The 25,578-nt window shown below is 51.0% G+C and overlaps 2 protein-coding genes across 2 annotated transcripts; one reads left to right on the top strand and one right to left on the bottom strand.

Moving 5' to 3' along the window:
- Nucleotides 1-1,642: 1,642 nt before the first annotated feature.
- LOC147599836 (olfactory receptor 14A16-like) lies at nt 1,643-2,602 on the top strand. Its single transcript, XM_086754102.1, has one exon. It carries the CDS (start codon nt 1,643-1,645, stop codon nt 2,600-2,602), a length of 960 nt encoding a protein of 319 aa, XP_086610228.1.
- A 5,758-nt stretch (nt 2,603-8,360) lies between these two features.
- Nucleotides 8,361-9,323, bottom strand: LOC147599835 (olfactory receptor 14A16-like). Its single transcript, XM_086753663.1, has one exon. The coding sequence runs from the start codon at nt 9,321-9,323 to the stop codon at nt 8,361-8,363; it is 963 nt and encodes a 320-aa protein (XP_086609789.1).
- Between the last annotated feature and the right edge of the window lie 16,255 nt (nt 9,324-25,578).

The following is a 25,578-nucleotide window of genomic DNA, read 5'->3' as shown; positions in this document are numbered from 1 at the left end:
GAGCATGATGGCTGCCTTCTCCCAGGGACGGCTGCAGGGTGTGAATGTGTGTGTGCAGCCAGGGGTGCCCAGGGCTGTCCTTCAGAGCAGGGTCCCTGCGCCCCAGGGGCTGTGTGCTGGGGCAGGGACTCTGCCTCTGCCAGGCTCAGCACTCAGCTGGCCCCGGGAGCTCCCTGTGGTTCTGTGGGGAGAAGCTGTCGGGGCAAGGAGTGACCTCTGTCATAGTAAGGTGCTTCTCCAGTTTGAGGGTGCTGCATGGGTCAGGGCTGCTCACAGCCCCAGATCGCCCCATTTACAGAGGGTCCTGTTCAAGAAGGACATAAAGGCAGCATTTATCTGAAAGTGAAATGAGCCTGTGCTTTGTGTTTGCTCTTGTTCTGTTTGGTGGGCAGTGGGAGGTGGAAATTCATTTCTCTGCTCTGGAGAAGGCACTGAGACACAAATTCTCATGAGGACTTTTCGGAGCAGCTTAGTCCCTGCATCCACAGAGACGTTCCTGGGCAGTGCCCTGTTGCCAGGTGGTTTCTGCAGGGTAGAGCTGAGCACTCAGCGGGTGAGATGGGGTCTGTGACCACTGACAGAGACACGGGGAGAGAGGAACAGCCTCTGGCAGGGACAGCTCCAGGATGCACAGGGAGGGGCAGGGAGTGTAGGGAGCTGCTCACAGAAATGCACTGCGAGGGGGGATGTAGGCATTTCCCTGCAGGGCAGATGCCTTTCCCAGAGAACCCTCCCGGTCTCCTCTCCCCCTCAGCAGAGCAGCCCACCCTTTAACCTCATGGAGACTTGGGTATGAGTTGCCTTCCCACCAGCCCAACCACCACAGAGGAGAAATGCTCAAGTGTCCGACCATGTCTCCTTGTCTTCCTCTATTGACAGGAGTTCTTTGGCATGCTCCTCTCTTCTCCGCGCTCCCTTCTTCTTCCCCTTGGATTTACTGTGTCCTGGTTGAGGGTTAATCGGCAGCTCAGACACCGATGCTGGGGGTCCTCTCCTGCAGGTGTATCAATGGAGGAAAAGCATCCAAATTGGTTCTTATATTTTGGGGTCTGGGGGATGTAGCATGTGGGGCTGGCAATGATCTGACCCTCCTGTCAGAACATCCCACGACTGAAACATTCAGCTGTTTCCTTGGAGGGTCCTGCTGGATGGAGGCTGCTTTCCCCAAGGGCACAGCTCTACCATGGACAGACATAGCAGCCCCATAGCTGCTACAGGAGCTGCCCCATGGAGAAGACACCTCTATGCTGAGGTCACGGAAATGCTACTGGGCATCTCTATGCGGGCAGCTACAATGAGCCCTCTGTGTCCCTGGCTGGGCGAGGAGAGATGAGATCCTGCTTGGGTGCGATGAGATGAGGTGAGGAGTTTGCAGGTCTGCACTTGGAAACTGGACTCCTACGCTCTCAGCAGTGTCCGGATACTTTTTGGGGAAATGTCTGTGTGTGAGCCTCCTCCAGGTCAAAGAGGTGCCAGCACAGGTCGGCTGACACCAGCGCTGATGGACAGAACATCTCTCCTCATCCTGCAGTATGGGACAGTTACTTTGTCTAAGGACCTACAAAATTTTTCTCAGAGAAGTCTGCCCTATTCTCGCACTGTCTTTACCTTTTCAGATAGTGGCTCATCAAAAATATAAGAGATGTCCAACAGCACCTCCATCACTGAGTTCCTGCTCCTGGCATTCGCAGACACACGGGAGCTGCAGCTCTTGCACTTCTGGCTCTTCCTGGGCATCTACCTGGCTGCCCTCCTGGCCAACGGCCTCATCATCACTGCCATAGCCTGCGACCACCGCCTCCACACCCCCATGTACTTCTTTCTCCTCAACCTCTCCGTCCTCGACCTGGGCTGCATCTCCACCACTGTTCCCAAATCCATGGCCAATTCCCTCTGGGACACCAGGGACATCTCCTATGCAGGATGTGCTGCACAGGTCTTTTTCTTCTTCTTTTTGATGTCAGCAGAGTACTGGCTTCTCACTGTCATGGCCTATGACCGCTATGCTGCCATCTGCAAACCCCTGCACTACGGGACCCTCCTGGGCAGCAGAGCTTGTGTCCACATGGCAGCAGCTGCCTGGGGCAGTGGGTTTCTCTATGCTCTGCTGCACACTGCCAATACATTTTCACTGCCACTCTGCCAGGGCAATGCTGTGGACCAGTTCTTCTGTGAAATCCCCCAGATCCTCAGGCTCTCCTGCTCAGACTCCTACCTCAGAGAAGTTGGGCTTCTTGTGCTCAGTGTCTGTTTTTCATTTGGCTGTTTTTTTTTCATTGTGGTGTCCTATGTGCAGATCTTCATGGCTGTGCTGAGGATCCTTTCTGAGCAGGGACGGCACAAAGCCTTTTCCACGTGCCTCCCTCACCTGGCTGTGGTCTCCTTGTTTATCAGCACTGGCATGTTTACCTACCTGAAGCCCCCCTCCATCTCCTCCCCATCCCTGGACCTGGTGGTGTCATTTCTGTACTCAGTGGTGCCTCCAGCACTGAACCCCGTCATTTACAGCATGAGGAACCAGGAGCTCAAGGATGCCATTAATAAAGTGATTTCATGGATGTTTCTGAATAGTGATACACTTCTCATCACTAACCACAGATGACTCTGGTGCTTTGTTTATCATTCTTATTGTTATCATTACCTTTATCATGATCTGTGTTCTTATCATTATCGTTATCATTGTCATTTTTGTTATTTCTATCATTTCGATTATCATTATCATTACTGTTATCAAGGATGGAGCATGGAAATTGATTTCTCAGTCATTTTTCAGCAGTCAAACACTTCCTGTCGTTCTTCACAGTTGATTCCCACAATGCCCTAGACAAAACCTGATCTTTTTATTCACTGTATTGGTATCATTATATTGTAGATTGTTCTTATATCTTTTCACAATTTTTTCCCCTCACTTATACTGAGGTATGACCTTGCTTTTTTTTCAGTTTTGAGCCTGTATAAAATTCTACCTAATAGTGGGATAGAGCTGGGGGATAGGTGGGATAGGTGTCCTAGCACCTCTGTAATAAAATGAAATCTCCCCAGTGCAGTGCCTGAAGGTTGTCCTCTTCTTCTAAAGGTGCTGTCATGAACAGGTCCAAGAAACTGGACTCCAAACAGGTCTGTTGCTCCATGGGTTCAGGAGCAAAAACTTTACAGTGACCTTGTGATCAACGGTTTGGTTTAGGACTCGCTCGTCATTGTCTAATCACGGCGGGGAGAGTGAATGCTCACTGAGGTACGTACCTGGGGCTTTCCATATGGCAGAGAACCCCTTCAGGAGGGGAATCTGGAGCTTCCTGGAGAGCCCAGTGGATCTCCTGGAGCAGCATGTGCCTTGGGTGGGCAGTGACTGGCACCTCACATAGTGATGGATTGCCCACGGTGGAGTCATCTCAAGGTAAAGTCCTAAACCAAGGCACCCACAAACAAAGACAGACTCTGCAATTGCACAAGATGCAGTGGGGACCCAGCAGGCCCAGCTTGGAGAAAAGTTCCTATCCCCCTCAATGATTTACCCCTGGATGGATCTAGAGGCACACCTGGATACCTGTAGTGTCTTTGGAAATGCTCCATAGACCTCTAAAACCTGCCATATTCAGCAGCCATGATCCCCACCTCGCTGAGTCTTCTCCTAACCCTGACCAGCATGGCCAGTGCAGGGTCACCCGTCCCCAGGCACCACAGCACATTTCCTCCACAGAACAATATCACCAGCTCAGGGCCTGTGGGAAGCATGCTGGTCAGATCAGCAGAGGTGTGAGGAGAGTTTAGAAGGGAGGCGACCAGTGCTGGAACCTTGTGTGAGAAGAAAAATGCCAGTGTTCAGCAAATCCAAGGCAATGTCCAGACTGTGGGTACACTTGCTCAATCAGCAGAGCCAAAAAAAAATCATAGAATCATAGAATGGTTAGGGTAGGAAGGGATGTTTAAAGGTCATCTGGTCCAACCGCCCTGCGAGGGGCAGGGACATCTCCAACTAGATCAGGTTGCTCAGAGCCTCATCCAGCCTGGCCTTGAATGTTTCCAGGGATGGGGCATCCACCACCTCTCTGGGCAGACTGTTCCAGTGATCCAACACCATCATTTAAAAAAAAAAAATTCCTAATATTTAATCTGAATCTACCTCCTCTTCTCTTCTCCAGGCTGAACAGCCCCAACTCTCTCAGCCTGTCCTCATAAGAGAGGTGCTCCAGCCCTCTGATCATCTTCATGGCCCTTCTCTGGACCCTCTCTAACTGGTCTATGTCCGTCTTGTGTTGGGGGCTCCAGAACTGGACACAGTACTCCAGGTCGGGTCTCACCAGGGCAGAGTAGAGGGGGAGAATCCCCTCCCTCGACCTGCTGGCCACGCTTCTCTTCATGCAGCCCAGGATGCGGTTGGCCTTCTGGGCTGCAAGCGTGCAGTGTCAGCTCATGTTTAGCTTCTCATCCACTAGCAGACCCAAGTCCCTTTCCTCAGGGCTGCTCTCGATCCATTCTCCATCCAGCCTGGATTTGTGCCTGGGATTGCCACGACCCAGGTGCAGGACCTTGCACTTGGCCTGGTTGAACTTCATGAGGTTGGCACGGGCCCACCTCTCCAGCCTGTCACGGTCCCTCTGGATGGCATCCCTCCCTTCCAGCGTGTCAACGGCACCACAGAGCTTGGTGTCATCAGCAAACTTGCTGAGGGTGCACTCTATCCCACTGTCCATGCCACTGACAAAGATCTTAAACAGGATGTGCCCCAATATGGACCCCAGAGGAACGCCACTCATCACCAGTCTCCACCTGGACAGAGAGCCATTGACCACCACTCTCTGATTGCTGCTCTGCTCTCATCTACCAGGCCAATCACTTCATCATACAAGTTTATCAGTTTGTTAAGCATGATTTCCCCTTGGTGAAGCCATGCAGAAAACTCCTGATCATTTTATTGTCTTCAAAGTGCCTGGTAATTGTTTTCCAGATTTAGCTGTTCCATCAGCCTCCTAGGGATCAAGGTGAGGCTGACAGACCTGCAATTCCCTGGTTCTCCCTTTGTGCCACTCTTGAAGATGGGTCTGACATTTGCTTTACTTTTGTCTCCAGGCACTTCTCCCAGTCACCATCATCGATCAAAGATTATCAAGGGTGACCTCAGAATGACATTAAAAAGTCACTGTTCCCTGACCTGATACTCTTTTACGAAGGGTGCATTTTCCTTGTTCCAACCTTTCCCACTGGTCTCTAGGACCTGAGATTTGTCAAAGCCTTGCTAGTGGAGACAGAGGTGAAGAAAGTGTTCAGTACATCCACGGTGTCAATGTCTTGTGTAAGCCAGTCCCTTGATCGTTGAGCAATGGGCCCATATTTTCCATATTCTTCCTTTTGTCACCTATGTACTTGTTGAGGCCATTCTCGTTGTCTTTGACATCCCTGGCCAGACTCAATTCCATTTGGGTATTAGCTTTTCTAACTTCATTCCTGCATACTTGGATGTTTGTTTCTCCTAGTTATTCATCTGTGCTTTCACCACCTACATGCCTCATTTTTGTATCTGAGTCAGCTGAGAGCTGAGGGGTCAGCAGGAGAAGACAGAACATTGGCCAGAAGGGTTGAAGCCAGCTCCTGGAGGGAGTCATATTGTCTGTCTGTCTATATAGGAATAACTTTTTCCACTAACACAGCCTGGCACACCAACCTTCATCAAGTCTATTTCCACTGGTGCTTGTTTTTCTTGCTTTGTATCCTCATTTGCTGTTGCTGAGACGGTTGTCACAATAATTCATAGCTGGGCCAGAAATTAAACTAGTATATCCTTTTATTTTCTCTAGTATCCTGAAACTTCTCCTGCTGTTATTGTGTCAGACACACCTGAGTGAGGGTGAGCCATGAGCACACAGACATTAACAGCCGACCAAATGGAGCTTGGGGAACCTTGAGTAACTTGGGGAATTGGCCAAGAGATACCTCTTGAAGTTTACCAGAAGTAGCCAGTCCTGCATCAGAGGGGAGAATTACCCCATTTATTGGGCCAACTGTAAGCTGACATGCTGAGAAGTGACTCTGAGGAGAAGGCACTGCGAGGGATGCCATACAAGCCAGTGGTGCATGCTCCCCATGAACAAGGCCAGCTGGGGCTGCATTAGGAAGAATGTGTCAAATCAGACAACTTGAGTTACCTTCCCCTTCACATCAGCACTGGTGTGGCTCCATACACAGGTGTGTCCCTGTCTGCAGTTCCACATGTGGAGGAGTTGGTTAGAGCTGGAGGGTTCCCAGAAGAGGTCTGCCAAGACAGGCTTCAGAGCCTCAACCATATGTTCTGTGTATAGAGGAAGAAGGACCTGGGCATCTTTGGCTCAGCAGCAAAGAGGCTCAGGGCAGTCTAGGAGTATCCTGAGAGTGCTTGAAGGGTGGTTTCAAAGATGGTGGAGCTTTGCATCACAGTAATAAAAGCATGACAAGGAAATAATGGAAGACGGTGCAACTTAGGACGTTGAGATGAGGGGAATAAAACAAAGAAATATCTCTCCAAGGGTAATTCTGTCTACAACAGGTCACCAACAGAGCTCCTGGACCATCCCATCATTTCGTGTTTCAAGCAACAGCTAGAGAGGATGGAAAAATACCAGTAAGGGCAGTGGGATCCTGAAGTGAGAGAGCAAGGTGGGTAAGCAAGGAAGACTGGGAGCGTGCAGGAAGACTGACAGCATGCAAGGCAAGAGCTGTAGGTGTGAGACCCTCTAGGGTACTCTGTGGCGGAGATGATTAAGAGCTGTGGAAGGGCGAGAAGCCCACAACAGAGAAAAGGTCTTCCTCCACACTATCGCTGTTACTGGGACAACCCAGGCCTGTGAGGAGACACCATAACTTGATGGGACCAAGACATGAAGGCCTCCTCACTCCACCAAGGAGAGATTCATAAGCATCGTACCACAGTCCTGTACTTGGCATCACACATTCCCACATCACACTGCCCCAGGAAAAGCCCTGAGCAATGTGTGACCCACAGGATCTCGCTTCCAGGGGCTGGGGGTCAGGGCATGGCCCTTTGTCTTCATGCAACACATGGACGTTCACTCAGCCTCAGAGCCACCTTTACATGGCCTTTGCCTGCCTCTCATCGCTGCCTCCCATTTTCTCCTGTAACCAGCCCCCAGGGAGGCTTTGTTGGTAACGATCCTCAGTGGGACCCATTAATACTCCCTGAGACTGCAGGGGTTGCTTCTGACATTGGCTTCTTCAGGGGTTTGCCCAGGCTCCTCTCAGTGTCTGAGCTTCATGGTCTCAGCACCAAATGCACCATGGCGCTCATTAAAATGCAAAAGACCATGTCTCTTCCAATTATTTTCTACAATCTTCAAGTCTTGGAGAGATAATTGGAAAGGTCTCAGAGTGTAGGTAAAGGGGAAGTGTTCATTGAGTAATCAATACAAAAGTATTTTTTATTTTTAAGTTTCTTTTTTTTTCAATTTTATTACTTTTTCAGTTGTCAGAAGGAGTGATTCAAGCATTGTCCAGTTGATATGGATTCAGGGGATCTTCTAATGGTATCAGGATGGGTAGGACCAGTTCCTCCTGGAGGTCAGACATGGACAACCTGATTCCTGACCCCCTCAGCACTGCCATTTCTCTCATCACCCCCCTGGGACTTGCATCACTTTTCCTGACATCAGACTTCTCCACCCAGATCTGCAGCTGGAGGTGACAGCTCCTCTGCACCATCTCACACCTGCTTTCCTGAGAGACCTGGCTGCACACAGGCACAGCAGGGTTTCCTTCATTGCAAACAAAGGGAAGGAGAGAATGGTAAAGTTTAATAAACAAGAACCACATTTGGCAAATGTATGCTAAGTCTAAGGTGCCTCCAATGAGGTTCACCACCCACAGGGGATAACCTCACTGGAGATGCTTTTCACAGGTAGATACAAACACAGTGAGGGAGCTGGCTGAAGAGATAATCCTGTTGCTGACAGACGAGGCAAGGCTTCTGACTCCTTGAGGCTTAAAGCAGCACCTGGGTACTTGAGAGGGATCTGATTCTGAACAAGGTGCAAGGGCAGGGGGAAACTGGAGAGCATTGGAAAGGCCGTAGGTCCCCTCATGGCATCTGGGCTCTTGGCTCCTGAACCCCTCCTGCATGCTGCAGCTGCATTTTGCTCTGGAGAAATTAAATAGAGATGGGAGCTTGGAAAAACAATTTTGAACTAATTTCTTTATTGTGTCTCTCTACACAGGAGTCTGGCTCCATTTGTACATGAGGTATTTGGATCAAAAATCAGGAAGATATGAGGCCAAGAATAATATTATATAAAATGAATTATAGTATCGGAAGTATAAAAAAAAATTAAAAAAAAAAAAAGAAAAAAGATACATATGAAAAAGTATAGTCCTGGCTATTCATTACACAGCTTAGAGGTCCTATGAAGACAATGAATTAGCATGTGTTCAAATAATTTCCATAGGGCATCCTTGAGCTCCTGGTTCCTCATGCTGTAGATGAGGGGGTTCACTGCTGGAGGCACCACCGAGTACAGAAATGACACCATCAGGTTCAGAGATGGGGAGGAGATGGAGGGGGGCTTCAGGTGGGCAAACATGCCAGTGCTGATAAACAGGGAGACCACAGCCAGGTGAGGGAGACATGTGGAAAAGGCTTTGTGCTGTCCCTGCTCAGAGGGGATCCTCAGCACAGCCCTGAATATCTGCACATAGGACACCACAATGAACACAAAACAGACAAATGCTACTAAGAGGCTAAACAGAAGAAGCCCACCTTCCCTGAGGTAGGAGTCTGAGCAGGAGAGCTTGAGGATCTGGGGGATTTCACAGAAGAACTGGTCCACAGCATTGCCCTGGCAGAGTGGCAGTGAAAATGCATTGGCAGTGTGCAGCAGAGCATTGAGAAACCCACTGCCCCAGGCAGCTGCTGCCATGTGGACACAAGCTCTGCTGCCCAGGAGGGTCCCATAGTGCAGGGGTCTGCAGATGGCCATGTAGCGGTCATAGGCCATGAGAGTGAGAAGATAGAACTCTGATGATATTAAAAACAGAAACATGAAGAACTGGACAGCACATCCCTCATATGAGATGGCCCTGGTGTCCCAGAGGGAATTGGCCATGGCTTTGGGAACAGTGGTGGAGATGGAGCCCAGGTCAAGAACAGAGAGGTTGAGGAGGAAGAAGTACATGGGGGTGTGGAGGCGGTGGTCGCAGGCTATGGCAGTGATGATGAGGCCGTTGGCCAGGAGGGCAGCCAGGTAGATGCTCAGGAAGAGCCAGAAGTGCAAGAGCTGCAGCTCCCGTGTGTCTGCAAATGCCAGGAGGAGGAACTCCGTGATGGAGGTGTCATTGGGCATCTGATCCCTCTAGTAACAGGGGCCTGAGGAGGAACAGGCAGGGATCAGTGAGGACTCATTTCTCAGAGAATCCCCTCCACACGGCCTCTGTCTTTCCAGGAAGCCCTTCATGCAGCCCCCTGGCTGGAGCTCTGGTTGACGCTGGCTGAGCTGGCAATGGGGAGCAGGGGTCCCTGCTGTGGGGGAGTCAGAACTACTGTGCAGCAAAAGCACAATAGGAAAGAGGAGTGATCTCTGATTAAATTTGCTTCTGACATCAATGTGCTTTTCAGCATTTTCTCTGCCAATTCACCTGACTGCCGTACAGAGCTAGGGGAGCGGGGCGTGTGTATTTTGTTCCTGTTTCCCCTCTCACATATGAGAAGGTTTTTATGAAGGTGGACATGCCTGGCATTTCTGCTAGTGCTATCTTTCTGCTACAGTGTGATCCTAGGAGGCAGAGGGACAGACCCTTAGTGCATAGAGAGGAGAGCTGCTCTGTTCATCAGTCTTGTTCCCAGATGGCCTTGGCTCACACTTCTTTGGTCTGGATGGTGATAACACTCAGATGTTCCCCTGAAAGGAAATTGGATCCTGCTGAGAAAAGTGGAATCTAGTTTGAAAGTGCAGAGGATCTCCACGCTCCCATTCCTGGGGATAATCTGTGTGCTTCTGGACACCTGGATGCTCTGAAAATGAAGTGTCTTTATCGGAGGGTCAGTCATGTATCCCCATCCCAAGGACTCCATGGCCCATAGCCTTCATATGTTAGAGGGAAGATTGGGCACCTTGGACATATCTGCATGGTAGATTTGCAGGAGCAGTTGCTGAGCTGCTACTGAAACACCCATCTGAAGAGAGAGAAGAAAAAAAAACCAGCAGCAGCGGGGGCAGGTGGAGAAAGAAGGAGAAATGACACTGTGCATACGCCCAGGGCAGCAAGGCCAGGGAGGGACAGAGGGGTACTCAGGAGTCTCCTGTGCTGGAGCTCTGGCTGCAGAGGAGGCAGCTCCTGCCCTGGATCCCAGGGCCCTGAGGCCAGAGGCTCTGCTGGGTAGTGGGGAGAGCAAGAAGGCTTGATTTGGGAAAAGCAGGTTCAGTGAAGGACTCATAGGGCAGTGCCCTGTGTTCCTTGAGAACCTGTTGATCAGTCACTGTCTTGCTGTGAGAGTCCTGGTCTTTTGTCCAAACCTTGGAGCTCCATCACCATTTCCCCACCACCAGCACAACTGGAAACTGAAAGCAAAGCCCCAGGAAATCAGCTTTCCTTCTGGGTAGTTCCTGTCTGGATGTGCTTCATGAAAAGTGTCCTGGAAATACCCAGCTCTGAAGGACAGCCCTGGGCACCCCTGGCTGCACACACACATTGACACCCCTGCAGCCATCGCTGGGAGGAGGCAGCTGTCATGCCCTGTCTCTCAGAGAGTTAAGCAGGGAAGCCCTACTCTGGAGCATGTCCTCCTACTCTGCACTGGACAAACTGAGAGAATACTCCTGGAAGATCATATGGGATAGAGTGCACCCTCAGCAAGTTCGCCGATGACACCAAGTTGTGTGGTGCCGTCGACACGCTGGAAGGGAGGGATGCCATCCAGAGGGACCTTGACAAGCTGGAGAGGTGGGCCCATGCCAACCTCATGAAGTTCAACCAGGCCAAGTGCAACGTCCTGCATCTGGGTCATGGCAATCTAAGGCAAAAATACAGGCTGGGCGGGGAATGGATTGAGAGCAGCCCTGAGGAGAAGGACTTGGGAGTGCTGGTGGATGAGAAGCTTAACATGAGCAGGCAATGCGCCCTTGCGGCCCAGAAGGCCAACCGCATCCTGGGCTGCATCAAGAGGAGCGTGGCCAGCAGGTCGAGGGAGGTGATTGTGCCCCTTGTACTCTGCCCTGGTGAGACCCCACCTGGAGTACTGTGTCCAGCTCTGGAGCCCGCAATGTAACAAGGACATGGACCAGTTGGAGAAGGTCCAGAGGAGGGCCACGAAGATGATAAGTGGGCTGGAGCACCTCTCTTATGAGGACAGGCTGAGAGAGTTGGGGCTGTTCAGCCTGGAGAAGAGGAGGCTCCAGGGAGACCTGATAGTGGTCTTCCAGTACCTCAAGGGGGCCAACAAGAAAGATGGGGGGAGGCTGTTCAGTAGGGCCTGTTGCGATAGGACAAGAGTTAATGGTTTTAAAATAGAGGGGGGTAGATTTAGATTAGAAATTAGGAAAAAAAATTTTACGATGCAAGTTATAGAACACTGGAACAGGTTGCCCAGAGAGGTGGTGGAGGCCCCATCCCTGGAAACGTTCAAGGCCAGGCTGGATGAGGCTCTGAGCAACCTGACCTAGTCAGGGATGTCCCTGCTCCTTGCAGGGGGGTTGGACTAGATGACCTTTGAAGGTCCCTTCCAACCCTAACCATTCTATGATTCTATAATCTTTGGGATATTCCTCCTTTTGGATGTCCCTCCAGTAAAACCAGCTGCATTGCTCTCCATTCAGAGACTTACCGTAAAGAGGTCTGTGAAGATTTCTGCCTCACTGAGCTCTTGGCATCCTCCCACTCCAGGCTGCCTTTAACCTCTCTCTGCCTCGCTCCTCTCCCCTCAGCTCCTGCAGGCAGAGCCCTCAGCCCTGCTGCGCTTGGAGGGAAGCTGCTCCTGGGCAGAGCTGTCTCTCTGCAGCGCTGCCCTGTTACCAGCAGCTCCCTCCATCCCAGGAGCCCGGCCCAGCTCAGCAGCAGAGGCCCAGCCCAAGGCAGCACTTTTTCTGTCCCCTCTGGGCTCCCTCCAGCTGTCCCTGGGGCTGCAGGGGAACCTGCTGGGAAACAGCCTGAAGCTATCACTGATGATCCCTCAGCTGGGGCTAAAGAGAGTTCTTTCCAGCAGTGTACTTTCTCTTATTTCTAGCACTGTATTTTTCTTACCATACTCAGATTTAGCTTCAAGAATCACCTTTTCACAGTTCGGTTTTAGGCAGGACAGTTTCCCTTTCTCTTCACCATCAGCTGTATTTTCCACCTGTCCTTTGGGTAGAATGGCACTTGTCCCACATACGTCCTTCCTCTGCCTGACCTCAATCAGGGCAGTTGAATGTGGGTTTGATGGCCAAGCATGGGCTTGTAGTGCTACGCGAGACGCCAGGGCTCTGCAGCACAGCTGCATGCAGCTGGCACAGACAGCAGCGGTCCTGTGCAGGAAGCCCAGCCCCATTCAGAGCAGCGGTGTGACGGGCACCAGCCAGGCCATCTCAGACCAATTCAGTGCCTTTGCCCAGTGACTGAATCCCACCACTGCAGAGACACAAGGTCTGTCCCTTCTCCATCCAGGAGACGGATGACAGCACATGAACACAAAACATCTCCCACGGAGGTCTCGCAAGTGTTCCGTCACTCTCAAACCCTCCTGGTTCTTCTCTCCCCGTCGTTTAAACTTCCCATTGATGATACCATCATGGATTAATCCAACAGGTTTCATAATGTTCCTGTATCACAGGATGTCCTCACCCAAAACCGCTTCCAAAATCCTCTCTTTCTTTGCTGGGATGGGCTTCAGCTCCAGGCCAAACATGCAGCAATGTCCTCAGGCTGAGAAGCACACTGCTGTGGGAGACAAAGAAGCCATTCAAGTCCTCATGGAGAATTTCGCGAGCAGTGACCCTGGGAGTACCTGGAAGGGGAGCAAATCAGCATGCCAAATCTTGTGGAGGTTGCTGGAGGGTCTTGGGACACTTTGGGAAACAGGTCTCTGTAGATGGGGTGTCAGATGGGCCAACAATGGTGAAACTCATTGGTATCTGTTACTCACCAAGAGGGAAGATGTGGTGAGGGATGTGAAAGCCAGAGTCAGCCTTAGTTGTCATGATCGTTAAATAATTGGGTCTCACGTCCCAGTTAGAATAAGGATCGATAATAGAAGCAGGAAACTCATGGGAAAGCTCCATGGGAAAAAGGAAGTGTACAGGAGATGGATGCAGGGTAACTACAGTCCAGTCAGCCTCACCTCTGTGCCTGGCAAGGTCATGGAGCAGATTCTCCTGGAAAACATGCTGAGGCACGTGGAGAGCAAGGAGGTGGTTGGTGACAGCCAACATGTCTTCACCAAGGGCAGATCCTGCCTGACAAATTTGGTGGCTTTCTATAATTGGTAGACAGCATCGGTGGACAAGGGTCGAGCAACAGACATCATCTACCTGGACTTGTGCAAGGCATTCGACAGTGTCCCGCATGATATCTTTCTCTCTAACCTGGAAGGACAACTCAGTGGATGAGGAATTTGCTGGATGGCTGCACTCAGAGAGTAGTGATCCATGTCCAGGTGGAGGCCAGTGATGAGTGGCATCCCTCAGGGGTCCGTGTTGGGCCTGGCCTTCTTCAACATCTTTTTCATTGACATGGACATTGGTATAGAGTGCACCCTCAGCAAGTTCGCTGATGACACCAAGTTGTGTGGTGCCGTCGCCATGCTGGAAGGGAGGGATGCCATCCAGAGGGAACTTGAGAAGCTGAAGAGGTGGGCCCGTGCCAACCTTACGAAGTTCAACCAGGCCAAGTGCAACGTCCTGCACCTGGGTCGTGGCAATCTAAGGCAAAAATACAGGCTGGGCGGGGAATGGATGGAGAGCAGCCCTGAGGAGAAGGACTTGGGAGTGCTGGTGGATGAAAAGCTCAACATGAGCCGGCAATGCACCCTTGTGGCCCAGAAGGCCAATCGCATCCTGGGTTGCATCAAAAGGAGCGTGGCCAGCAGGTCGAGGGAGGTGATTGTGCCCCTTGTACTCTGCCCTGGTGAGACCCCACCTGGAGTACTGTGTCCAGCTCTGGAGCCCGCAATGTAACAAGGACATGGACCAGTTGGAGAAGGTCCAGAGGAGGGCCACGAAGATGATAAGTGGGCTGGAGCACCTCTCTTATGAGGACAGGCTGAGAGAGTTGGGGCTGTTCAGCCTGGAGAAGAGGAGGCTCCAGGGAGACCTGATAGTGGTCTTCCAGTACCTCAAGGGGGCCAACAAGAAAGATGGGGGGAGGCTGTTCAGTAGGGCCTGTTGTGATATGACGACGGGTAATGGTTTTAAAATAGAGGGAGTTAGATTTAGATTGGATATTAGGAAAAAAAATATAAAAATGGCAGTGGTGGAACACAGGAACAGGTTTCCAAGAGAGAGGGTTGGTGCTCCATCTCTGGAAGTGTTCAAGGCCAGGTTGGATGAGCCTCTGAGCAACCTGACATGGTAAGAGATGTCCCTGCTCATTGCAGGGGGGTTGGACTAATTGACCTTTGAAGGTCCCTTCCAACCCTAACCATTCTATGATTCTAAATACGATTGGTTTTAGGAAGCCCTAGAGTTGACCCTTCCAAGAGAGTTCAAGGGCACTACAATCAGGTGTTCCTACTTCAGGAAAAGTGAAAGAAAAAATGAAGAGAATGTGTGGCCACTGCTGGGTTTAGTAAGAGGAGGAATAGATAGGTTTGAGGTACTCTCGGCCTTTGTCTTCTCCAGCAAGGTCTCTCAGTTGCGTGTGCCTAAAAGGCAGAGCCCAGCCAAAACACAGCAGTGGATGGAGATGGAGTCAGAGGTTACTTAGGTAAGGTCAGTCCTTAAGAGTCCGTTGCACCAGATGGGATGAATCCTAGGATGCTGAGAGACCAGGATGATGTCATAGCAAGACTGCTCCGAGACATTGTGTGACATCATAGTGTCTGGAGAAAGCAAGAAGCAAATCTTGCGTCCATCTTCTAAAAAGACCCAAGGACTGAGCAGGGGAATTCCAGGCTGCAGTGACAGAGGCCAGGAGTTGTGTGGCTGGGCAACAGCTCTGTGGGAAAAGGCTGTGGTGGTCCTTCAGTTTCATGAGGCAAAATACGACCCAGCAGAGAAGGTGGCCAACAGCATCCAGGGCTGCATGAGCAGCACCACAGCCAGAAGAAGTGATTATCTCCTTCTGTTCAGCACTTTTTACACTACATCCAAAATAGTTCTGGTCTAGATGCTGTGCAATGGTGATGAGACCTTGCTGTGAGGAGGAGGTTGGCTTAGAGACATCCTGAGCTCCCTTGCAGCACAGGTGATGGTGCATTTCCTTCCACCACAGGGCTTCCCTTGACCATGCTAGGGAAAGCACTCTGGCTCCTCCTGACCATGAAAGTGAGCAAACATGACTTTGGTCAGAAAATCTTTCTTGTCTTCTGCAAGTCACCGCTGCTCACATGCAGAGCTGCTTGGCAGGTACTTCCAGACCTCCTTGATCATGCCCTTTGCTTCATCTGCTGTTCCCTTTTCCCCTCTTTTCCCCCACCAGAGATCTTCCCTTTGATCATCCTTAGCTCCTCCCATACAAACAGCCCTCCTTTGTTTGCTCTTTCCACACTGGTCTTGGCTTGGCTTGCTTTGTAGCTCTTTCTGAGGTGGTCAGCATGGATAATTCTATATTGGAAAGCAATTTCCTTGAATTAATACCTTATTTTAGTATTTGTAGTGCCCTGCATCTCATGCTGTTTTCTTGTGAGAGACACCAAAATCAGGGTGAGCCTGGTGCCTGCAAGATTAACAGCTGACAAAATGGAGCATCAGTCTGGGAGAACCCTGAGAATCATTGGGATTCAGCCAACAGAAACATCCTGAAGTGCACAAGGAGAAGCAACAAGTCCTGCATTGAAGGGAAAGAATAACCTTGTACCTCAGGGCAGGCTAGGACCTGGCTGTCTGAGCAGGGACCCTAAGGAGGAGGGCCCTGGCCCAAGGAGGGATGCCATATGAGCCAGTAGAACATGCTCACCATAAGTGAGATCAGCTGGGTAGGCAGCTGCCTTAGGAACCATGTGGCCACTCAGAAAAGGGGAGTTACCATCCCCTTTGACTCAGCACTGTTGTGGCATCATTTGCACTGATGCATCCCTCTGTTGGGTTTCCTGCTCTAGACAACTTGGGAGGAACTGGAGAGTGCCCAGAAGAGGTCTTCCAAGATGGAGTCTCGTGTACATGGCCTCTGTGCGGATCCTGAGGGACTTGGGCTTTTGCCTGCTGAGACGATCAGGGGCTTCAGCTCCTTGAACAATGGACAGTGGATGGATTTGTGTGTGTGTATGTTTCCACTGAGAGGGAGTTTGGACCAGCCCAAGGCTTTGTTTGTCAAGGCACAGCCAGGGACGGTGGAGAGAAATCAGTAGTGGTAGTGAGATGCTCAGATGAGAACAAGAAGAGGATTAGGTGTCCACAGCTTTCAAGGGAACAGGTGCAGCCGCAGGGCAGCAGAGGACAGCCTGTGCTGGAGATTGTTGAGGGAGCTGACGATGCTGAATACCCTCATCAGAGCTGACATCTTTCTCCCCTTGGCCATGGCTGTTGTCTGTGCCACCTAGGAGAAACTGACAGCACCAGGGCCTCATGGCCTCCTCTTCCCCACTCAGGAGCAGAGAGGTGTCACAGCCTGTTCTTGCACTTGGCGTTGCACATCATCCCCACATCACACTGCCCCAGAAAGAGTCTCAAGAAATGTGAGGGACAGTATCTCCCTTTCCCATGCCTATGGGTCAGGGCTTGGCCCTCTGGCTTCATATAACACATCCAGGTTTACTCAGCATCTGTTCCACCTCTACTTTTCCTTTTCCTGTCGTCTCTGCCTCCAGGTTTCTGCTCTCACCAGCCCACAGTGACTTTGTCAGTAATGTCCCTCAGTGGGACCCATTAAGGCTCCAAGAAACTTGGAGTTTGTATCTGACTTTGACTTCTGGAGAGGTTTCATCAACTTCCTCACCGTGTCTGAGGTTCATGGACTCAGCCCGAAACCCACCAGAGAGGTCATTACAATGCCTTGGGCTGGTCCTCTGCTGCTCAGCTGCTCCAGGCTCCTGGGACGCAGGGAGCTCACGGCAAGGAGGCAGAACGGCAGAGATACAGCTCTGCCCAGGAGCAGCTGCTCTGCCAAGCGCAGCAGGGCTGAGGGCACTGCTGCAGGCACTGAGTGGGGACAGGCAGGGCAGAGAGAGGTTAAAGGCGGCCTGGGCTGAGAGCTCACTGGAGGAGAAACCTTCACAGCCCTCTGCACGGTAAGTCTCTGGCTGCAGGACAATGAACAGGAGCTTCCTGGAGGGGTCTTGTCCAGCTGCCACAGCCCACAGAGATCTCTCTGCAGTGTAGAGGAGGAGGAGGAGATGCTCCAGAGCAGGGATTCCCTGGGTCTCTGGGAAGTGCAGTCCAGTGGGTGGGGATGAAGCTGGCTCTTTGTTAAGGAGCTGGCAGCTCTTCCCTGGAGAGGGGAGTGTGGAGATCATCTGCATTCTGAAACTGGGTTCCTCTCTTCTGAGCAGCATCCAGTTCCTTTCAGGGGAAGAGCTGAGTGTGCTCATCCTCTGGCTCAGAGAGCTGTGAGCCCAGGGCAGCTGACAGCAGGACGGATGGACATACTGTCTGTCCTCCCTGTGCACCAAGGCTCTGTCCCTTTGCCTCCCAGGGCTCTCAGGATGGCACCTGCAGTGTAGCAGAGATGCCAGGGATGTCTGCCTTCAGCAAACCCTCCTCAGGTGGGACACGGGGCAGGAACAAAAAAAAAACATAACCAACCCCCCACAGCTCAGCTCTGCAGCCGGGTGAGTTGGGAGGGACAGTGCTGAAATGTCATTGATTTCATGAGGGGATTTAAACAGAGATCACTCCTGGTTCCTACCTGCCTGTTGGTGCACAGCAGCACGGACTCCTCAGGAGCCCACAGCAGAATGCTCTGCTCCCCATTGCACCCTCAGCCAGCAGAACCCAGAGCTCAGCCAGGGTGCTGCATGAAGGTCTTTCTGGAAGGTCAGATGCTGGGAGGTTGGGAGTTTCGTGAGATGTGGAAGAGGTTTTGCTTAGAGCTTTCTGTCCTAACACTTCACTGATTTTTCCTCCTTGGACAGGACCAAGTTCACAAAGGAAGGAAATGGCCAACATCAGCTCCATCACTGAGATTTTCCTCCTGGAATTTGCAGACACACGGGAGCTGCAGCTCTTGCACTTCTGGCTCTTCCTGGGCATCTACCTGGTTTCCTTTCTGAGCAACGGCCTCATCATCACTGCCATAGCCTGTGACCACCGCCTCCACACCCCCATGTACTTCTTCCTCCTCAACCTCTCCCTCCTTGACCTGGGCTCCATCTTCACCACTGTTCCCAAAGCCATGGCCAATTCCCTCTGGGACACCAGAGGCATCACATACTCAAGGTGTGTGGTCCAGCTCTTTTTCTTTGTCTGTTTTATCGCAGCTGATTATTATCTTCTCACCATCATGGCCTATGACCACTATGTTGCCATCTGCAGACCCCTGCACTACGGGACCCTCCTGGGCAGCAGAGCTTGTGTCCACATGGCAGCAGCTGCCTGGGGCAGTGGGTTTCTCCATGCTCTGCTGCACACTGCCAATACATTTTCACTGCCACTCTGCCAGGGCAATGCTGTGGACCAGTTCTTCTGTGATATCCCCCAGATCCTCAAGCTCTCCTGCTCAAATGCTTACCTCAGGGAAGTTTGGCTTATTGTAATTATTTTCTGTTTAATATTTGGCTGTTTTGTGTTTATTGTGCTGTCCTATGTACAGATCTTCAGTGTCGTGCTGAGGATCCCCTCCGAGCAGGGACGGCACAAATCTATTTCCATGTGCCTCCCTCACCTGGCTGTGGTCTCCCTACTTATCAGCAGTGCAATGTTTGTCTACGTGAAGCTTCTCTTAGTTTCTTCCTCATCCCTGGACCTGGTGGTGTCATTTTTTTACTCAATGTTACCTCCAGCAGTGAACCTTCTCATCTGTAGCATGAGGAACCAGGAGCTCAAGGATGCCCTATGGAAAATGGCCCAGTGGAGGTGTTTTCAGTGACAACCATCTGCCTGCTGTCAGTTCATGTTTCCCAGAATTTATCTTAGGCCTGCAGGCTTTGTTTTTCCGTGGAATAATGCTACTTATATATAATTTTCTAGGTTATAGTACTTCTCTTGAGGCTCGATCCTTGTGTGTCTCACCCTTGCATGACACTGTGTCTGATGTGTCTTGTCCCATAGCAGCTCTTCAATGAAACTAGATCTTCCAGATGTAGTGCCTGGACACTGGGATCTTCCTCCAAAGTGACTCCCTCTAAAATATCCATGGAATCAGTCTTTTAAGGAGTCTTTTCTCCTTGTTTTCCCCCTGTGAGTGGGGTTAAGGTCATTGGGTTCCATTGGAGCAAAAGTTCTCTATTTAAAAGCTCTCCTCTTGTTGTACGATGGTGCATGATCTGACCATTACCGAATCACACTACTTCACATATGTCACAACTCATGGCATAGTGCCATCTTTGTGGAAATGAATTTGGAGGGGCCAGGAGAGGATGAGGACTCACCATGTGCCCTTGAAGGTGGAAGAGAACGGAGACACAAAAAGTGAAACACTCTCGAAAGTGAGGTTCTCTGAAAATGAAAGCACAAAATCAAGGTGCGCACAAGCAAGGACTATGCCGTGCCACAGGAGTCAGTGTGGACCCAGTGGGCATGGGAAAGGGAGACTGGAGAGGTGCAGCAGCTGCCTGAGGAGTGGGGCTGGTGGGGGAAGAGAAGGCAGTAAATGCAGTCAGGGTTAGGGATGACCTACAATATGAATGCAGCAGAGCTAGAGATTAACTGGCCTCCGTTTCCTCTATTCCTTGTGGCCAGCACCAGCCCTGGGGCTGGAGGGAAGGCTGAGCTCATTGTCTGATCTCCAGGAGCTGCTGTGCCCTTCAGAGGGGCTGGAGCTGTGGCTGAGTGCCCAAGTGCTGCAGCGCTCTGTGGTGGGCACCGCCATGGGGCCAGGGGAGGTGGGCAGATGTTCTAGCTCAGAGCAGGATCAGCACAAAAGGTTCACATACCAGAATACTCCACAAACTTAAGTTTCACTCCATTTATTCAAATAGATAAGGTAATAACGGATTAGCAGTGATTATCAACAGATTAACAGCAAGATCCACAGTTGCTGGGGAGCCCTGGTTGCAGCGAGGATTTGGAGAACCTGTCCTGGCAAATGGGACATCCTACACAGCAGTGCATCCATTTGTAGGTGAGGTCTCCAAAGTCACTGGAAGAGGGTCCAGCCTTTTATAGTGCTAAATAAACAACTTTCATTATTCTAAAACGTGAAACCACCTGGTTTCGGTTACCCCATTGCCCCCCCCCCATCTAGAGCTTGGCCAGAGCTCAAGAGAGGAAACAAAGGAGTTGCTGTGACGTAATGCTTCTCTCTTGCATATTTACTGGGTTTTTTTTCATACAGAGGGCCAAGGAGTTGTTACAAAATGAGGGAGGAGCAGTGGATACACCAGATGGTGTCGCTGCCATTCAGAGGGACCTGGACAGGCTGCTGAACTGGTCTGTGAGGAACCTCGCAAAGGTCAACAGAGAAAAATGTGAAGTCTTTCCCCAGGAGAGGAATAATCCCAGTACATGCTGCTGACTGACTGACTGGAAAGCAGCTTTGTGGGACAGGGGGACAACAAGCTGAGCGTGAGCCAGCAGTGCATGATTGTGGCAAAGATCATCAGCCTCCTGTGCAGCATTAGGAAGAGTGTTGCTGGAGACAGAGGGCAGTTATCCTTCCCCTCCACTCAGCACTGGAGAGAGCACTTCTGGACTGTTGTGTCCGTTACAGGGCTGCCCAGTAGGAGAAGGACATGGACTTAGTGGAGCAAGTCCATCTTAGGGCTGATGAAGATTATTAAGGGACCAAAGCGTCTCTCCTGAGTTCCCAGAGAAAGATGGGGTTGTTTAGCTTGCAGAGGAGAAGGCTTAAAGGGGGAATCTCATCACTCTGAATGAATGCCTGAAAGGAGGGTACAAAGAAGAGAGAGTTCAGGCTCTTCTCGGTGATATCCATTGACAAAACAAGAGGCAATGGGCACAGTGAAACACGAGATGCTCTATCTGGATGCAAGATAACACTCCTTTTACTGTGAAGGTGGCTGATCACTGGAACAGCCTGCTCCGAGGCATTGTGGAGTCTCCATCCTTGGAGATATTCAAAAGCAAATGGGACACTGTGTTGAGCAACCTACTCTACCTGACCTCACCTGAGAATGGGAGGTGAACTAGACAGAGGTGCCTTCCCACCTCATCTGTTTGGTGATTCTGTGATTCTGCAGTGCGCTGCAATTTTCTGAGAACTTTTCTGTTGTACTTCAGAATCACTTTTTCTCTTGCTGCCCGTGGGGCAGAGCCTCCTGTAGAGGATGAACTAATTCACTCTATATCCCTGAGGAGAGGATTCACAGGATCACAGACTGGTTAAGGTTGGAATTGGACTTTTGGAGATCATGTGGTCCAATCTCCCTTCTCAACCAAGGACACCCAGAGCCAGTTGCCCAGAACCATGTCCAGGTAGCTTTTGAAAAGCTCCAAGGACGTAGACCCCAGAACTGCCCTGAGTAACCTGTGCTAGTGCTTGGTCACAGTGAAAAAACATTTACTAATGTTCGGAGAGAGTCTCCTCTGTGTCCTTGTGAGATCATTGCTTCTGCTCCTGTCACTCAGCATCACTGAAAAGAGCCTGGCTCCATTCACTTTGCCCCTTCCCTTCAAGTGTTTCTAGACAGGAACTAAGCCCTCCCTGAGCCGTCTCTTCTTAGGCTAAACAGTCCTGTCTTTCTCGGGCTTTGCTCACATGTGAGGTACTCCAGTCCCTTCATCATACTCGTGGGCCTTCGTTTAACTCTCTCCAGTATGTCCATGTCTCTCGTCCACTGGGAAGCCCAGCACTGGACTCAGTACCCCAAGGGTGGCCTCACCAGTACTGCGTAAGGAAAGGATGGCCTCTCTCGACCTGCTGGCAATACTTAGTCCAATGCATTCATGGATACCATTCATCTTCTCTGGCCCAAGGAAATGTTATAGAATCATAGAATATTTTGGGTTGGAAGGGACCTTTAAAGATCATCAAGTCCAACCCCCCTGCAAGGAGCAGGGACATCTTCAACCAGATCAGGTTACTCAGAGCCTCATCCAACCTGGTCTTGAACACTTCCAGGGATAAAATCATAGAATCATAGAATCATAGAATGGTTAGGGTTGGAAGGGACCTTCAAAGGTCATCTACTCCAACCCCCCTGCAAGGAGCAGGGACATCCCTGACTAGATCAGGTTGCTCAGAGCCTCATCCAGCCTGGCCTTGAACGTTTCCAGGGATGGGGCCTCCACCACCTCTCTGGGCAACCTGTTCCAGTGTTCTATAACTTGCATCGTAAAAATTTTTTTTCTAATTTCTAATCTAAATCTACCCCCCTCTAATTTAAAACCATTAACTCTTGTCCTATCACAACAGGCCCTACTGAACAGCCTCTCCCCATCTTTCTTGTAGGCCCCCTTGAGGTACTGGAAGACCGCTATCAGGTCTCCCCAGAGCCTCCTCTTCTCCAGGCTGAACAGCCCCAACTCTCTCAGCCTGTCCTCATAAGAGAGGTGCTCCAGCCCACTTATCATCTTCGTGGCCCTCCTCTGGACCTTCTCCAACTGGTCCATGTCCTTGTTACATTGCGGGCTCCAGAGCTGGACACAGTACTCCAGGTGGGGTCTCACCAGGGCAGAGTACAAGGGGCACAATCACCTCCCTCGACCTGCTGGCCACGCTCCTTTTGATGCAACCCAGGATGCGATTGGCCTTCTGGGCCACAAGGGTGCATTGCCGGCTCATGTTGAGCTTTTCATCCACCAGCACTCCCAAGTCCTTCTCCTCAGGGCTGCTCTCCATCCATTCCCCGCCCAGCCTGTATTTTTGCCTTAGATTGCCACGACCCAGGTGCAGGACGTTGCACTTGGCCTGGTTGAACTTCATAAGGTTGGCACGGGCCCACCTCTTCAGCTTCTCAAGTTCCCTCTGGATGGCATCCCTCCCTTCCAGCATGGCGACGGCACCACACAACTTGGTGTCATCAGCGAACTTGCTGAGGGTGCACTCTATACCAATGTCCATGTCAATGAAAAAGATGTTGAAGAAGGCCAGGCCCAACACGGACCCCTGAGGGATGCCACTCATCACTGGCCTCCACCTGGACATGGATCACTACTCTCTGAGTGCAGCCATCCAGCAAATTCCTCATCCACTGAGTTGTCCTTCCAGGTTAGAGAGAAAGATATCATGCGGGACACTGTCGAATGCCTTGCACAAGTCCAGGTAGATGATGTCTGTTGCTCAACCCTTGTCCACCGATGCTGTCTACCAATTATAGAAAGCCACCAAATTTGTCAGGCAGGATCTGCCCTTGGTGAAGACATGTTGGCTGTCACCAACCACCTCCTTGCTCTCCACGTGCCTCAGCATGGTTTCCAGGAGAATCTGCTCCATGACCTTGCCAGGCACAGAGGTGAGGCTGACCGGACTGTAGTTACCCTGCATCCATCTCCTGTACACTTCCTTTTTCCCATGGAGCTTTCCCATGAGTTTCCTGCTGCTATTATCGATCCTTATTCTAACTGGGACGTGAGACCCAATTATTTAACGATCATGACAACTAAGGCTGACTCTGGCTTTCACATCCCTCACCACATCTTCCCTCTTGGTGAGTAACAGATGCCAATGAGTTTCACCATTGTTGGCCCATCTGACACCCCATCTACAGAGACCTGTTTCCCAAAGTGTCCCAAGACCCTCCAGCAACCTCCACAAGATTTGGCATGCTGATTTGCTCCCCTTCCAGGTACTCCCAGGGTGACTGGTCGTGAAATTCTCCATGAGGACTTGAATGGCTTCTTTGTCTCCCACAGCAGTGTGCTCCTCAGCCTGAGGACATGGGTGCACCTTTGGCCTGGAGGTGAAGCGCATCCCAGCAATGAGAGAGAGGATTTTTGAAAGCAGTTTTGGGTGAGGACATCCTGTGATACAGGAACATCGTGAAACCTGTTGGATGAATCCATGATGGTATCATCAATGGGAAGGTTAACCGATGGGGAGAGAAAAACCAGGAGGGTTTGAGAGTGACGGAACACTTGCAGAGACCTCCGTGGGAGATGTTTTGTGTTCATGTGCTGTCATCCGTCTACTGGATGGAGAAGGGACAGACCTTGTGTCTCTGCAATGGTGGGATTCAGTCACTGGGCAAAGGCACTGAATTGGTCTGAGATGGCCTGGCTGGTGCCCGTCACACCGCTGCTCTGAATGGGGCTGGGCTTCCTGCACAGGACCGCTGCTGTCTGTGCCAGCTGCATGCAGCTGTGCTGCAGAGCCCTGGCGTCTCGCGTAGCACTACAAGCCCATGCTTGGCCATCAAACCCACATTCAACTGCCCTGATTGAGGTCAGGCAGAGGAAGGACGTATGTGGGACAAGTGCCATTCTACCCAAAGGACAGGTGGAAAATACAGCTGATGGTGAAGAGAAAGGGAAACTGAGCTCTTCCTCTTCTATTCCACGTGCTCAGCTGAACACCTCTGCCCTCTGGCCTGAACATCATGACTAGGGAAAAGTTCGCTTGTCCTGCATGTGGGCTTCTGCTGTCCTTTCACCTCCTCAAAGGGATTCCCCACCAGCCCCCAAGAGACACCTTCAGGTGCTGGCCTGTCTCTCAGCACTGCCTCATGACAGCTTGCAGCCAGCTCCATGGAGAGGGATGCAAGATTTGCTTCTTGCTTCCTCCACTCATTATGACATCACAAAATGTCTCGGAACAGCCTTGCTATGACATCATCCTGCTCTCAGAGCATCCTAAGATCCATCCCATCTGGTGCAACGGACTCTGAAGGACTGACCTTACCTAAGTAACCTCTGACTCCATCTCCATCCACTGCTGTGTTTTGGCTGGGCTCTGCCTTTTAGGCACACGCAACTCAGAGATCTTGCTGGAGAAGACAAAGGCCGAGAGTACCTCAAACCTATCTAGTCCTCCTCTTGCTAAGCCCAGCAGTGGCGACACATTCTCTTCCTTTCTTCTTGACCTTTTCCTCAAGTAGGAACAGCTGATTGTTGTGCCCCTGAACTCCCTTGCAAGTCTCAACTCTGCAGCTTTCCTAAAACCAACCCTATTTCTCAATTCCTTCTTTCTTTCAAGTCTCCGCATCCATCTCCTGTATGCTTCCTTTTTGCCATGGAGCTTTCCCAGGAATTTCCTGCTTCCTCCAGCTTCTCTCCTGAATCTCTCTTCTTCTTTTCCTGACTGTTGGTGCAGACGGTCTTGGACTTGAAAAGCGCTGTCCTTGAAGACCAGCTCTACTGAGCTCTGCTGTCCTTCTGTGCTGCTCACATGGGCTCCCCCACTACAAATCACAAGACTAGACCAAAGCCTTTTCCTCGGAGGTCGGCCATCTGTACTTTTCTATTTTCCTTCCTGTCA

The sequence above is a fragment of the Chlamydotis macqueenii genome, chromosome 8, assembly GCF_036417535.1.
Source record: "Chlamydotis macqueenii isolate bChlMac1 chromosome 8, bChlMac1.mat, whole genome shotgun sequence".
NCBI lineage: Eukaryota > Metazoa > Chordata > Aves > Otidiformes > Otididae > Chlamydotis > Chlamydotis macqueenii.
Note: the sequence above shows the minus strand (reverse complement) of the source record. Positions and strands in the feature narration are given on the sequence as shown.

Bases quoted from the DNA above. Each gene is read 5' to 3' on its own strand.
- LOC147599835 (XM_086753663.1), bottom strand. From the start codon at position 9,323: ATGCCCAATGACACCTCCATCACGGAGTTCCTCCTCCTGGCATTTGCA.
- LOC147599836 (XM_086754102.1), top strand. From the start codon at position 1,643: ATGTCCAACAGCACCTCCATCACTGAGTTCCTGCTCCTGGCATTCGCA.